Source organism: Remersonia thermophila, chromosome 2 (genome assembly GCF_042764415.1).
Source record: "Remersonia thermophila strain ATCC 22073 chromosome 2, whole genome shotgun sequence".
In the NCBI taxonomy this organism is placed as follows: Eukaryota; Fungi; Ascomycota; class Sordariomycetes; order Sordariales; family Chaetomiaceae; genus Remersonia; species Remersonia thermophila.
The window spans coordinates 4460146-4474974 of NC_092218.1; the positions used below are offsets into that span (position 1 = coordinate 4460146).

General features: G+C 57.7%; 3 protein-coding genes across 3 annotated transcripts; 1 reads left to right on the forward strand and 2 right to left on the reverse strand.

The window, feature by feature from the left end:
- Positions 1-1654: 1654 nt before the first annotated feature.
- VTJ83DRAFT_2686 (uncharacterized protein) lies at positions 1655-3151 on the reverse strand (the record flags this gene model as incomplete). The annotated part of the gene is made up of 1 exon (XM_071008983.1): positions 1655-3151. One exon carries the CDS (start codon positions 3149-3151, stop codon positions 1655-1657), a length of 1497 nt encoding a protein of 498 aa, XP_070869226.1.
- A 4585-nt stretch (positions 3152-7736) lies between these two features.
- VTJ83DRAFT_2687 (uncharacterized protein) lies at positions 7737-9423 on the forward strand (the record flags this gene model as incomplete). Its single annotated transcript, XM_071008984.1, has 3 exons — positions 7737-7991; positions 8075-9304; positions 9370-9423. 3 exons carry the CDS (start codon positions 7737-7739, stop codon positions 9421-9423), a joined length of 1539 nt encoding a protein of 512 aa, XP_070869227.1.
- Positions 9424-12633: 3210 nt separating this feature from the next.
- VTJ83DRAFT_2688 (uncharacterized protein) lies at positions 12634-13679 on the reverse strand (the record flags this gene model as incomplete). Its single annotated transcript, XM_071008985.1, has 3 exons — positions 12634-13222; positions 13350-13464; positions 13535-13679. The coding sequence occupies 3 exons, from the start codon at positions 13677-13679 to the stop codon at positions 12634-12636; spliced, it is 849 nt and encodes a 282-aa protein (XP_070869228.1).
- Between the last annotated feature and the right edge of the window lie 1150 nt (positions 13680-14829).

Below are 14829 nucleotides of genomic sequence, written 5' to 3' on the forward strand. Positions count from 1 at the left end.
CAGAGAGCTTGGCTTCGGGAACAAGAGAGGGACAGAAGCAAGCCTATCTCGAGGGGCGTTATCAGCGTGCTGCTCGCATTATCGTCTCGGTCGAGTTTTCTTTTTGGGCGGGCCGGTGGTGGGGGAGGAGGTTGGGTCCAGGTTGGCAGCGATGGCGAGAACCCAGACACTGCTGCTAGCGTATGTACGGAGTATACGGTAAGAATCAGAATATGAACAGACAAACAGGAGGCGGCCAAGTTCGTTGTCTTGGTGGCTTTGGTGGACGGGAGGCTCCGCTCCATTGGCGATTGCCAGCCAGTCGCCAGGGCGAACCTGGGCGTCGGGGCCAATCAGGTCCCGAGAGGACGGTGGGTGGGGAAGCCAAGGGGGGGGGGGGGTGTGAAGGCAGGGGGGAAAGGGGGGCGGGCAACCCGACGGAACAAAAAGAAAAAAAAAAAGGCAAAGTCAAACATGATGATTCAGACTGCTGGATAACCTACAAGCCAAAGATCTCAACGGTCGATCCGAAACCCTGCTCTGGGTATGCATACCGGACTCTGATGAAATTCAGATGGCGTTGTTCTATGTGCTATAGGAACAGACTCACTCACCGTCCCAACGTAGCGCACACCGCCCTGGCGGTGGCCGTGTTCCACGGAGGTAGGCTACGGTGTGTTGCAAGCGGATGCCTGCCTGGGCCGACGTGACGTGGAATGCGTAACAACCAAGATTTCCTTCCCGGTTCATGTTGGAAAGTCTGGAACCTGAATGGACATGTCCCGGGGTCTTTCCTGGTTGGGCTGGCTGCCGCTGCCAGCCGACCTGCACAAGACCCATACTGTGTACATAGGTCTTGGGCGGGCCTGGCAAAGAGGGGGCGGGGGGGAAAGCATGGAAGCCGCGCCGTTAAGGGGGGCGAACTGGACATGGAAGATGGACAAAGTTGGAATGTGGAGTTCCTGTCATACCAGATTCCCATTTCCCTTTCCAACCATGCGCATGCGATAGGGAGGCCAGATTCGACCCCATTAACTATTACATACATACTGTACGCGTATGGTGTACGCAGTATGTACTATAGGTACCTAGGTACCTAGGTACTTGCAGGGCAACCATTCATTTCATTTCACCGTTGCACGCGTCGACGCGTCATCGCGCCATCGCGCCGTCGTCGAGTCATTTTTATTTTCCAGCACTTGGTTAACGCAAGAGCGAAGCATTGTCTACACAGTACGCACACCAGACTCGAGGCGCAGCGAGGAATTCGTTTTGCATGGTTCCATGAAGGTTCTGCCCGCCTGCCTGCCTTTCCAAGTCTACTCCCGTCCAAAGCCCACGAGAGATGCTATATCCTCCAACCCGCGCACATCGCCCTAGGCCGCTTCCTAGTATCGCTGGTCTGGTCTGTGCCTACATTACGTACAGGGTAAGCAAACAACAAGATGAAACATTTATGGATTTTCCAAAGATTTCCATCCTTTCCAACCCCCCCCCCCCCCCCCCCCCCTCCCGGCCCCCGGGGCCCGCATCCAGCCTGCCCATCCCGCCCTGTTGCATTAAACATGTACAACAAAACAACAGCACCCTGACCCAGAGCCGGAAATATGTCCATGAAAAAAGTGAAAAAACATCAACGCATTCGCACGAAGGAGCTTCCCAACGTCCCATCTGTTCATGCAGGCAGCCGCCCCGGCCGCGGCGTCGTGACCGCCTTGTAGAGCCATTGCGGGAACCGCAGGCTCGGCTCGTCCACAAGGTGCGTCACCAGCTCGGCCAGGTACAGCGTCACCGGCAGCAGGACGATGTGGGGCAGGACGAAGGCGACCTCCAGGCCCATGGGCCCCGTCTTGGGCAGCGGGAACCGGTTCCACCAGTGTCCCAGCTGGACGAGTCGCGTCTCCTTGGGCCACCCCACCGCGGCGTAGACGCGGTCGCCCAGGGTCCACAGCACCGGGCCGTGCACCAGGTACAGGGAAAACGAGATGCGGCCGAGGTACTGGCAGAAGCGCGTCTCGAAGAAGCGCTTGAGCCACGCTACGCGCGGCGTGGCCGACACGAAGAGCACCGCGGCGATGTAGAGGAAGAACCACTTGACGTCCCACACGGCCTGGGGCTTGAGGTACGACAGCAGCCACCAGCCCGGGTTCTTGCGCAGGTCCTTGGAGTCGTGGCCGTTCGCCGGGCAGCCGCCCAGCCACAGCGCGATGACGAGCATGGTGTAGAAGAGGGTTTGCTGGTACGGGCGGAAGCGGTCGAACCAGGCCGGGAGCTGGTTCTTGGCGGCCAGCTGGTCGAGGTCGTTGAGCAGCATGCCCGACACGAACAGCGCGCAGTACCAGCCGTCGACAATGTAGAGAAAGTAAAAGACGAGGAAGGCCTCGCACCAGAGGCGGGCGTTGCGCGGGGCGCGCGACAGGGCCAGCAGGCTGGTGTAGACGACGATGGACCCCTTGAACTCGACGGGGATCGACCACAGGTGGAAGTTGTAGATGAAGTAGCCCTTCTTGTCGTTGTGGAAGATGAAGCTGAAGTTCTTGAGCTCGCAGAACCAGTCCCAGACGGCGCGCAGGTAGTGAGGTTTCGTCTCGAGGAGCTCAATGTACATGCCGAAGCTATGCACGACCGTCATGTAGACAAAGGTGGTGATGATGACGGGGATGAAGAGCCGGAGCCACCGGCGAAAGAGGGCGGACGCGAGGTTGTCGGCCAGCTTGGCCTGCTCGCCAGCGTGGATGAGGCTCAACGACTTGGCCGACAGGACGTAGCCCGAGATGACGAAGAAGACGGCCACGGCGAAGTGGCCGCCGTGGAAAAAGATGCGGACGAAGGGCAGCGCGGCGAAGTAGTGGTGGTTTTCGTATCCGAAGCTCGTCTCAAACACCTGTGTGAGGGGTGGCGGGTGAGCCCAGAGCTCGTGGTGGTGCCAGTAGACAAGGAAAGCGGCGAAGCCGCGGAGGCCGTCGAGGTACGCCGTCGGCCGGAGCCTTTCTGGCCTTGCTGGCGCTGATGCCCAAGGCCATAGGAGGCTTCCGATGCTGGCGTTCCGAACCCTGTCCATCAACGCTGAGGCGCCGGCCTTGATGAGCGAGATGGGTCCCGCGTCGAGGAACGGGCCGTCATCTTCGTCCCGCTTCGGCTCGAACGATGCCGTCTCGAATCCGTTCTGCATGGTGATGGCGATGGTCCTGCCCCGGCGGGGGAGGTGGTGATGGTGGTGCTCGTGATGGTGCTAAGGATCGTGGCGAACCTTGACGTTGTCGTACGTCGTGGTCGCGGGGTCGATCGACGCGACGGAGGGGAGGCGGTTCACGGGGATGCGACGACGACGTGATGAAAGAGAGGCAATGTGTTGAACACGGAGCTTTGCAGGCGCTGCTGCCGGCGGTTCCTGTCAAGGACCGTGAAACATGGCCGGGCAGCACAGGGATTGGCTAGAAACAGAGGTGGTCAGTCTTCCAGAAAACAGGGGGCTCCGCAAAAATAGGGGGCTTGCTGGGTCCCCACCACACCGTCTGGCTCGTGCGGCATTGCTCAGCCTCAGCAGGGGGGGCGGCTATTCTCGCCCGTCTCTGGGCAGGTAGGTACTGCGTAGTTACCTACGCAGTACATAGTTAAACGCCGCCGGAGACCCTGGACCTTGTTTTTTTTTTTTTTTTTTGTTTTTTTTTGTTCTTTTTGTTTTGTTTCTGGAAAAGTTGCTTCGCAGTAATTACCTAACTATTGGTTTGTTTCGGCCAGTGAAAAGTCCGGACATGCATACATCATAGAACCCGTCATCTCCCAGCCCGGATTCTTCAACAACGTTTGGGGTTCAATTAACTACGCAGTACTGCGTACATACGTTGCCGTGTCCATGGCGGCGTCAGGGGGGCAGATCGAGATGACAGATCCCCCCCCGTCCCGGTCGGATCGATTCCCCTTCGGGAACAGCCATGGCGTTCAGAAGCCATCATCTCGCCAGGCACATGATGGTGGGCCCCCAGCCCGTCGGCTCGGGGCCAGAACGTGACCCATGTCCAACGTTGGCAACACAACGTTTGTTGAAGAAGCCGGATGCCACTCCAAGGTCCATCGGGCATTTCTTGTGGGGTGTTTCGGGTCGGTGCAGAGTTTCTCAGTCCGGCCAAACAGTGGCTCAGGGGCTGCGTCCCGCATGACAAAGTACAGCATCCTCGGACACAAAGCACCGAAACTCCGTTCAATCCCCGCGTTTGTGTTTGTTGATGGCCGCATGGTCGTTGTGCCATGCAACAAGCCAAGTGCTCACTCGGTCAAAGTCTAAGAGAGTTCATGCGGGGACTCCCATGTAACTAACCGTGTACAAGTAATGACCGCGGCCGGCAACGGGCCCTGGGCCTCCATAGGAGCCACTCCCGGAATCCACGGTGCGGTCAACAATTGGCGGTGCCGTTCCAACGTAGTTAGGCCCTGAAGAATGGACCGACAACGCACACCAGTTTCGATTATCTCTCACCGCCGGAGAATCGACCAACTGGTTTTCATCTCTTCCCCTGGTGGGTCAGGCACATGCTCTCCAGGGGACGCTCACCCCCTGAAACCCGACTCCAGAACCTAGGCCGGGTGGTAGCGTCCGGGTGGTTGGCTGCAGAGCGCATCGAGTTCTCCTCTCTTTGTGTTCGACGCGGTAGTGAAACGTCATCCTTGGCTCTTATCAACGTCCACGCGTTGAAGAACCGGGATTGGCTGGCAAAAGTGAGAAACAGCACACCAGTTCGTTCCTGTTTTGTGCCTCCGTGTATGAGGTCAGATGCTGCCAAGCAAATCATCTAGCACGCCTACTCCAAAGCCCGGTGGCCTTTGCTCGCACATGATGGCGTGTGCAATTCCTAGGTATGTTTCCTAGCCCTGAACATTACCAGATGCTGCCGACGGCCGCTCGCTGCCCAAGATCCATCGGACCTGGCCTTGAAGCCCTCGGGCCTGATCTGCTCACTCAGGTCTCCTCCCCACACCACAAACCTCGTCCAACGTATGGTACACTCCGGCGTCTCCCTGTTCCCTTCTCCCTGCGCGTGCCTTGGAAGGCCACGCATCGCGCACAACCAAAGGCCCCATGGCAGGCCCGCCCTCATCGTCTGCCCAGTTCGCATCACCACCGCCACAGCCACCGCGCCGTAGTTCCTACGCTCCTCCACGGGGCAAAGGGCGTACCCATGTAATGCAGCTTGAACGTGACGTTCCAGGGCCGGGCCGGGCCGGGCCGGGCCGATGCGGACGGGAAGCCCGAGAGGGGGGTTGACGTCGAAGCCCGTGAGCTGGCAGTGATGATGCGTTGCTCGTTGAGGCTGTTGGGCGGTGTTAAGTTACTACCTACCTCGGTACCTACATACCTAGCAACGTGCAGGGCTTGGGGGAAGCGATGATTCGAGGACCTGCCGGGTTGGGTTTTCTTTGATCAAGACATACTGTGAGTCCGTCGAGGGAGTGGCCGTTTGGTCTGTCATGGTGCCCGGGAACCGTCCCAGCGGGGGTTTTGCCAAAGTTGGTAGGCGGTTCACAGACCACAGTAAGGCAGAAGCTAACAGCCAGGGCAATGAGGGTTGGCCAGCATCAGAACAGGGGCTCAGAATGCTCGGCGTGGGGGGCTAGAAGAATCAACCTTGCAAGGCTGGATATTCTTGTTCTGCCTCGGCATCAACACCACCAAAAAAAAAAAAAAAAAAAAAAAAAAAGCAACGGCGCAACGCTAGCAAGAGAAGGAGGGAGAGGATTTCCCAAGCGCTCCTCAGCTGATCCTACAGCGTCCATCATCGCAGCCGTATCTTTCGGCGTCCAATTTCCGCACACATGACAAAAATCGCATGCCACCTCTGTCAAACCGGATGGAATAGCAACTGACTGCTGCTCCCGCTCAGGGGGCTGCGCATCCGGCCGGCCGAGCATCGACGCCGAGCGAGGCCTCAACCAAGATGGCGGCTACAACAACACCATGATACCTACAGCGCTACTAACCCCGACCTCCAGGCTACTACCGAATTCTCGAGCTCGAACCAAGCGACCTTTCGAATCCCGTCGTCGGCCGGCTCGTGCGCCATGCCCTCGGCAACGACAACGCGGGGTTGTACGCGGTCGTGTCCTATGTACGTTTGGGGCGATCCGACCAAGCGCCGCGACGTGCCGGTCGACGGTGTCGCCATCTCCATCGCCGAGAACCCACACGGCGCGCTCACCGCATCCCGGCATACGTCGGCCGATGGACAGGCGCGCAGGTTCTGGGCGGATGCCCTGTGCATCAACCAAGAAGACCTTGTCGAGCAGTCATCGCAGGCGGGGCTCATGAGTCGCATCATCGCGCAGGCGAGCCGCACGCTGGCGTGGTCGTGACGGGAGAAGAAGGCGGAGGGAACGGACGACAGCGAAGGCGCCCCACACGGCAATCAGCTGCATCGCTGTCAAAGCTTTCTTTGATATTGAATACTTCCACCGCACGCGAATCGTCCAGGACCTCGATCTCGCCAAGGAAGCCATCCTCTATAGTACTGCGTACATACTGTGTACACAGCCCGCAAACCTGCCTCCCCAAAATGAGCCAGGGGGCCTTGCTTGCCGGGTCCGTGGGGGGACGCTGCTGATGAGGCTACGGCGGATGGATGGGTTGCCAGCCGATAACAACTGCGTACTTCAGGAGGAACAGGTCGAGGTCGGGGGCGGGGAGCTACCGTGTGTTTCCATTGCCCCCCCTCCCCCTCCCCATCTGTCATGCCGGCCCGACTGAAGCACGGGGCTGCTGGTGGGGTTGGAGTTTTGGGGAGAGAGAATGTCGGTTTTGTCTTGTAGTTAGCTAGTTATAGGTAATAAATAAATCCTCACGTTTGCCCATGGCCTTTGGAGGGCGGACTTTGTGTCGTCTCCCCCGTTGTTCGTGGCTCCTTGGCTGAAGCCGCCTGGACGAGGTGCAGCGTTGATTGAGTGAACATCTGGTGTGGTACTGAGTACGCATGTACATACTGGGTTGCCAGGAACAAGAAAAAAAAAAAGAAACAAAAAAGGTCCAGTCCTAGGCCGGATTCCGTCGGTCGCCCGTGCTGCCATGGTCGAGCCTCTTGGGGTTTTGTTGTGTTCAGATTGGCTGCGACGGGACAGGGGCCCGGGCCTTGGTTCGTTTCTGGTCCACAGTGTGACAGTGTGACAAGGCACGGGTTAGACATCCTGTTGCCACCCAACCCAGGTTACCCCTCAATTCCAGGAACGCCTCTGTACTGCGTATTAGCCCAACGTGTCTCGGTGCATGTCTCTCTCTAGGTACTAGGTTGAGTGCCCGGTGTAGGTACCTAGGTGAAAAAAACTGTTAACGCTGGATTTCTTCAGCGCCCCTTGACCCCACCGGGGCCCTGTTGCGCACCCCCTCGGTGCCCCTTGTAGCCTGCCTGAGGCGCCCTTCAGATCAGCTCATAAATTTCCAGCTGGTTCTCTTGGACTAGAGGCCTCCTGGTAACGGGCATTTCCTCACGTGGCAGCCCATCCATCAGGTACCGACCTACCTGAGGTAACCTTCCTGATGGTACCTGAGCCTTGCCATCCGTCCCCAAGCCTTACTTCTCCAGATCTTTTCCCGTTTGGCTCGCTTCGTCAAAACATCTTCAAGAGCCCGCCGGCACCGCTCTCCAGCTTATTACTTTTTGTTTCATCTTCGGTCTTCTTCATCTCCCCATCTCGTCTCGGCGCAATCACCAACGATCCATCATTCTCGTCTTTCGGTCGGTGGTGCAAGACGGCAAGACATCCTGCCCATCATGAATCGTTTTGACACGCTCGACTCGGACAACGTCGACCCGACGCAGCCCTATATTGCCCCATTCCAGGCTTGGGAAAACATGATCCGAGAACGGGGCCGCCTTGAGGATGCCCTCGCCAGGAGCTACCTCGACCTGCTCAACCGGTACCGCGAGAAGTGCGCCGAGTGCGACCGCGAGAGGCGCAATGCCGTGGTGTGGGAGAAGGAGCAAGCCCAGACGGAGCGCGAGCTTAACGGCCTCAGGGCCGCCGCCGTATGTCCTTTCAACCAGCCCAACGCGAACCCGCCGCCCAACTGGCCTGTCCAAGTCCAGCCGTGCTGAAAACTTTCTGCCAGGAGTCAAATTCCTTTGCCTTCGTCGTCATCGACGGGGACGGTGCTGTCTTCCGCGAGGACCTCATCGCCAAAGGCGAAGAAGGAGGCCGCGAGGCCGCGCATGAGCTGCACCAACGGCTCCGAGACTACTTCGCCGAGCACAACGCCTTCGCCAACATCGACACCATATTTGTCCATGTCGTCCTCAGCCTCGAGGGCCTCTCCCGCGCCCTCACCGCCTCCGGCATTCTTCAGATCACCGATCACGCCGCCCTCACCAAGTTCTGCCGCGGCTTCTGCCGCGCCCAGCCCCTCTTTTGCGTCACCGACGTCGGCTACGGCAAAGAGCAAGCCGACCACAAGGCGCGAAAGCTGTTTGAGGTCATGGAGAGGAACATCCAATGCCGCTGTCTCGTCTTGGCCGGCTGCCACGATAACGGCTACGCAACTTTCCTCGAATCCTTCCGCAATAACCAAAAGATCTGCCTCCTCGAGACCACCCCGCCGGCGGCCGACTTTAAGAAGTTTAACTTCAAACGAATTCAGATCCCGGCGGTCTTCCGTTCCGAGCCCATCCCGACGAAGTCGACTCTTCCGGGGTTTAACCCGATCTCGCCCTTCACCACCGTCAGTGGCTTCGCCGCCGCGTCCCCAACATCCAGCATTGCCACCCCGGCGTCGACAGCGGCGGTGCCCGTATCTCGCGCTGCCAGCCCGGCCAACGGCATCATTGACGGGCCGGCTTCTGCCACGAACACTTCGCCCAAGAGTGCAACGTCGACCGGCCGACAGGGGACGTCCGAGCCCCAGCAGCCGTTCACTTATGCCTCTGTTGGAGGCAGCAGGGCGCCTGTTACCATCAATATCGCGAGCCAGAAGAAATCGCAGTCTCTCGCAAAGCTTTTCTACCAGCTCAACCGGTATGACCAGCGCGTTGACGTACCGCTTCAGAAGCCGGACTTCAACGCCGTCAAGTCGCTGGACGAACGCCGCGCAAGGAACGGCATCAACTTCTGTAACCGCTACCACCTGACCAACAACTGCAAGAATACCAATTGCGCCTTTGTCCACGGCGATCGCCTCAACCCGGCCGAGCTGCTGGCCCTGCGCCACAAGTCTCGCAACCTGGTTTGCTCTTCAGGCCACGCGTGCCGCGATGTCCTCTGCAACTTGGGCCACCATTGTGCCAATCCGGGTTCCTGCTATTTTGGTGACTCTTGCAGGTTTTCCGAAATGCATGGCATGGATATTGTGAGTTTCACCCCCTCGTCGTTCTCTTCGGCCCGCTCCCCCCATCGCTAACCGGGTTTGAGTAGACTCCTACCCTTAAGGTTTATGAGGACGGGTCTCGTGAGGTCCAAAAAGTTTAAGACTACCAAGATATATCTATCTAACGGTGTCATGTCGGGAGACTTTTGGTTGTGTGGTTTTTATAAATTGCCTGTCTATAAGTGTGTCTGTGTCTGTCTGTCTGTGTGTGTGTGTGTGTGTGTGTGTGTGTGTGTGTGTGTGTGTGTGTGTGTGTGTGTGTGTGTGTATGTGTTTGTGTTTCTTTGTGCGGCTGGAGAGGGAAGGAGATGGGAGCTGTTTCTCTTTTGACACGTTCCCTTCTCGTGACGATTGTTTCTCTCCGCTCTTTCGAGCTTCGAGGGGACTGTCAGTTCAAGCTGATGAAGTAGCATCTTATACTTGGCGTGTCCATCGTTTTGTAACAAGATTCGTTTTTCAATTCACTACGTTACATCAGGTACCCATAATTGACGCGTCAATGCTCCTTTGGAACCGATCGAGAGCACGTCTCGCTTGAGACCATCCCCGCGCTGAAGTCCATCTCCTTGCCGGGGATGTCAACGCCGTTCCTGTTGTTGATATCAAGATGCATCTTCCATACCCCAAGCCAGCCCAACATACGCCGGGCCCTTCAGGTCTGCAGCGCTCTGCGCGACATTGGCGTTGGTGACCGGCTGCATGATGGAATGGGGCCGTCCGGGACGACGTAGGTCTCGAAGGAGCTCCATCTCCATCATCGCCTCGCTCAACACCCCGCACTGGATACGCTCATTTCGCTCATGAGGGCGATTTATGGGCTCCTGTCAATTGGCGAGAGGACCGGAAACAACGGGGCATGGTGGGCCTTTTATTTATCTTGCAGCAATCTGTGTCACGTTTCCCAGTCTTGCAAGTTTCAGCATGGTGACAAGAAGGAGACCATGTCGCGCCCCTCGCTCTCGTTGGTGCATGAGCTGGAAGGGGCCTGGAGCCGGCTTCTGAACGCCAGGCTGGATGCGCAGGACTGGGACCGGGCCGAGGACCTCGAGTGGATGGAAGACGACTCGGATCCCGACTCTGATGCCGACGATGGGAAGAGCGGCCGCCGGATCTTCCTAGCTTCACTCTCCCGAGCGCCAGGCCCAACCGCTGCCGCCCCCGCGGACCCCAGCGATCCGGCCTACGTTGCGCTCGCCCGTGGCGTCGAGAAGATGGATCTCGATCGAGCCGGGGATGAGCTGGGCGCCGATTAGACAGCGTGCCGGGTCATGGGCTGTGAGTGTTCGGCGGAGCTTGGAGTCGGTTGAGTTTGGGCCTAAGTTTGTGCTTGGGTCATGGCAAGCAGGACATAATTGGTTGGCTGTGGCGTGAACTGCCATATATCGTGCTGCATCAATACATCACGTGTACACTGTTTCATCGCCATTGAATCTCTGCGATACACGTGCGTAAGTTACGCAACTGTGAAGTCGGAGTGAGTCTATCGGAGCCTTGGTTTCGTTCTATGGAGGGCATGTAGTTTGTCGTCTCTGTCTTGGCAGCCGATTTATATACATTTTTGGCAACATCGGCCGGACCCGGCCCGGCCCCACCAGCACGACCCGGCTCCACCAGCCCGGCCCCACCCCGAGCAGGCCCGCCTTTGTTTCCAGGATGCCTTGCTTGGGCTTCGAGAGGATGGAACTGCGATAAAGATGGACGTCCTCTACACGTATATGGGAAGGCCGGCCTGTCGGATAGGTTCCACCAATTCCACATGGGATCAAGGTTTGGGGTTGCCGGCCTAACGGCCCCCGATGCCACAACGAAGGACTGACAGATTTGCGGACAATGGTTGGAGGCAAAGGGAACGAGAACTCGAAGAGAACCTGTCGGGCTTCAAGCTGGGATATCAATTTCAAGCTAAGAGAGTTCGATTATTACACCGGCTGTAAGCAGTTGCGGAAACTCACACCAGCTCCTCCTCACTCCCCTCGTCATCAGCATCATATGCCTCGTGATCATGAGCGCCAGGAGTAGGAGCAGACGGAGCACCCCTGCAAACATCACATCCGCACGTACACTCTTCAGCAGCCTTGTCGCTGTCACTGCCACTGCCGCAGGCGCTACTCAGAAGCTCATAGCGATGATCCTCACCGCCGTCAAAGGTCGGCCCGTCGTTCAGGGCCCTGTCATCGGGCTGCCGTGCAGCGTGGCGGTCCATGGACCAAGAATACCAAGAGCTTGCGTAGCTGCTTCTGCAAAAAAGAGGCCTGCTTTCAGCATGGGGGTCAGTCTCATGCTCATGGCCATGCTCAGACGCAGACTCATGCAAGCATGAAGCGGGATAGCAGCATTGCTGGACGAAGCGGATCAGGAAGGACGCAACGGCTTGGGCGAAGGGCTTGGCCATCCTCTTGTTCTTGTACCAGCATCAAGTTTGGTACAATGAAATGCCACGGTTATCGCCGATGAGCAAGAAAAAGTGACAAAGCTAACCGAGGAAGGTTGATAGACCCAACCCCGCGCGCACAAGAGGTCTTTCTTCCTAGAAACTTACTGGTCAACCGAGGAAGAAGAGTGAAAGAGAGGCGAAATGATGATCATTTGCAAAAGAAATGCATTGCTCCTCGGAATAGTTCGAAGCTGGGTTTTTATAGTTCGCCATCGATTCTCATGCCTGGTTTGGACTTCTGTGTTCATCGCTGTTGAACAGTAACAATGGCATTGTTTGAATCATGAAACCCGGTCCCAGGAGAAAGACGCCAAAACCCTAGCAGTGCTCTACGAGTCCTCGGCTTCCAACACCGACGAAGAACAAAGAGGGGACAGAATAAGTGAGAGAATTGGGAAGTGGAAAGCAGGAAAGTCACTGGTTATCTGGTATCTGATGAGTTATTATCCTGGGGAACAACCATGCATCTGAGGTGATGAGAGGAGCATTATTGGTGGATTGGATGATTTGGGGGATCGCGGTTCTTGAAGCCGGGATGCATGCGCCATTTTTAGACATATAATACACAAGAAGGTCACATAGAAGATTTATTGATGTCATTCCTCTTTTCTTTTGTACAAAGCATCCTCTCCTTGCATCACGACAGGGATGTATGAGTAGCAGTCATTCGCAGGGTCATAACGGCAAAACGACGAGCGCCCGGACTTCCAGTAACGCTGAACGAACGAGCCCAAAGCGTTCGAGGAGAGAGAAGGGCGAGAGATAGGCTCCACGACCAAGCTCCATCTGCCGTACCGACAACACGAGTCTCGGTCCTGGCTTGCTTGGGTCGTCTCACCATCTCCCACGGCTCCCAGCTCCCCAGCGTTTTCATCCCTCAGGCAAGAAGCCACCGATCGAACCACGCCACGGCCTGCAAGAAGGCCTCCTCCTTGCCCTCCTTCTGCTCCGGATCCGCCAGGTTGGCCCTCACAGCAAACCCGTGGTCCGTGCCCGAGTACACCGTCACCCTGTACGGCTGGGTGCTCTGCTTCAGGGTCTTCTCCGCCGCGACGCGCGCGTCGTCGTCAAACAGCGGATCCGTCGCCGCGGCGGCGATGGAGGCAGGGGCGCCAATGGCCAGGATCTCTTCGGCGGAGAGCAGGCTCGGGTGGGCGGCGTAGGTCGCGTCAATGTACGCGTCCCTGCCGTTCTGGACCGAGGCAACGCCGCTGGGACCGGCGAAGCGGAAGGTGTAGCGGCCGCCGAAGCAGTACCCGGGAGCGCCGATGCGGGAGATGCGGCGGTTGCGGCGGAGGTAGCGGATGGAGCTGGCAATCTTGGGGTCGATGGTCGTCGGGTTGTGCCTGGCGAGGAACTCGGTGGTGTTGAAGCCCGGCACGCTGATGTCGCCGGGGGCCGGGGAGCCGTCGAAGAGGTCGGGGACGATGGTGAGATAGCCGGCACGGGCGAACGAGTCGGCGAGACTGGGATGCCGTTAGTCTTGATCCGGCGCCAATCCTCGGATAGACGTAGGAGGGTAGGCTTCATGATAAGCCAAGGCAGCAAAGTCGAATGTTGCCGATCAGAACAAGGGGGGGCGGGGTCACCAACAGCTTGTTCTCGACGATTCCCAAACCAAACACGTCCGACAAGTAGAGGACCGCGGCGCCGGCCCTGGCCTTGGTGCGCGGGTTCCTGGGGTCCGGTTCGGCGACGTAAAAGGTGACTGGCCCGCCCGTGTTAGTCCGAGCCCACGTCCTGTTTACCAACAGACTGCGCGGCACCGTCAGACATACGATTCGCATACTTGATCTCCTTCCCAGCCGGCGTTCCCGTGTGCACGACAGCGGATTTATCGAGGCATTCGCCCTGGGCGTGCGAGCCCGTGATGGCACCTCCGAGGAGGAGCAGCGCGCCGGAGAGGAACGAGGAGGTCCGCATGTTGGCTGTTATTTAGCTACCGATTGAGTTCGGGAGGTGGTGCTCGTGAAGGGCAGACGAGGGGACCATGGCGGGGATGGCAGGTACACGACTCGGTCCTATATAGCCTACCGTACCCAGGAGGGACCGCTCCTGGGAGGGACCGCCCCTGGGACCGCCCCTGGGAGGGACCGAAACTCTCGGCTTCGTGTATGTAGATCATAAATGCCGAATTATCCCTTTCGGCTCATCTCAAAAATCCCAGGTGGGGATTGGGCCGGGTGAAGATGACGTATCCCCGACCCGACGTTTCACATCTGGAGCGTACCATTCAATGACACCCTGGTGGTTGTCCCCTGGCTTAGTCAAAATCAGGGAGCTATGTATAAGGTCACCGCGAGCACGCTTCAACACGGCTGCTGCGATTTCCAAGATTGTGTCTTACATTGCCGTCGTCGTCAGCCTTGGCAAATGTTGCTCATTGACTCAAGCCAGTCATTATTATTCCATTGCTGCACATCGGCTGGGAACGTCATCCGAGCAGCCTTGGTCAGAATCCTACCAAAGATCAAGGTAGTTGAAAAGTTTAACTGATTTATCGCGGCTCCTTGACGAGTTCCAGCTGTTTGAGACAACCCTTTACAGGATAGTACATGATGAAACAACAACCCAGTCAGAACCAACGCTTAAAATATGCACCACGAACAACCCCCCCCCCCCCCCCCCCGGTCCCATAACCCGGAGGATATACCCCCAGCTAAAGTCTATCGCTTCGCCAACTACCGGCGCTACCGGTTTCCATCGTTTCACCTCTCGGATCGAGCTTCGTCTTTTGGACGCCCTGGGCGAGGGCGTCCGTATTGATGGCCACCTCGTTGGCAGCATGCATCCCATTGCCGTGCCCAGCGTTCATCGCCTCACCACCACCACCACCAGAGCCGAGGTTTATTTTCGTGATGTCCTGAGTAGGCAAAACAACGGCCGGATCCTGGAAGACATTGGTGTATTATGTTTTTTTTTTCGCCGCTGTCGCCTTCGCCGCTACCCCCGTCCTCGTCATCGTTGTCGTCGTCGTTGGGCTCATCGTCAGAGTCGAGCTCCGCGGCGGCCACGGCTTGACGCCATTCTCCCTCAACCTCCCCAAGCATGTGGTCAAGCTCATCCAATGCCA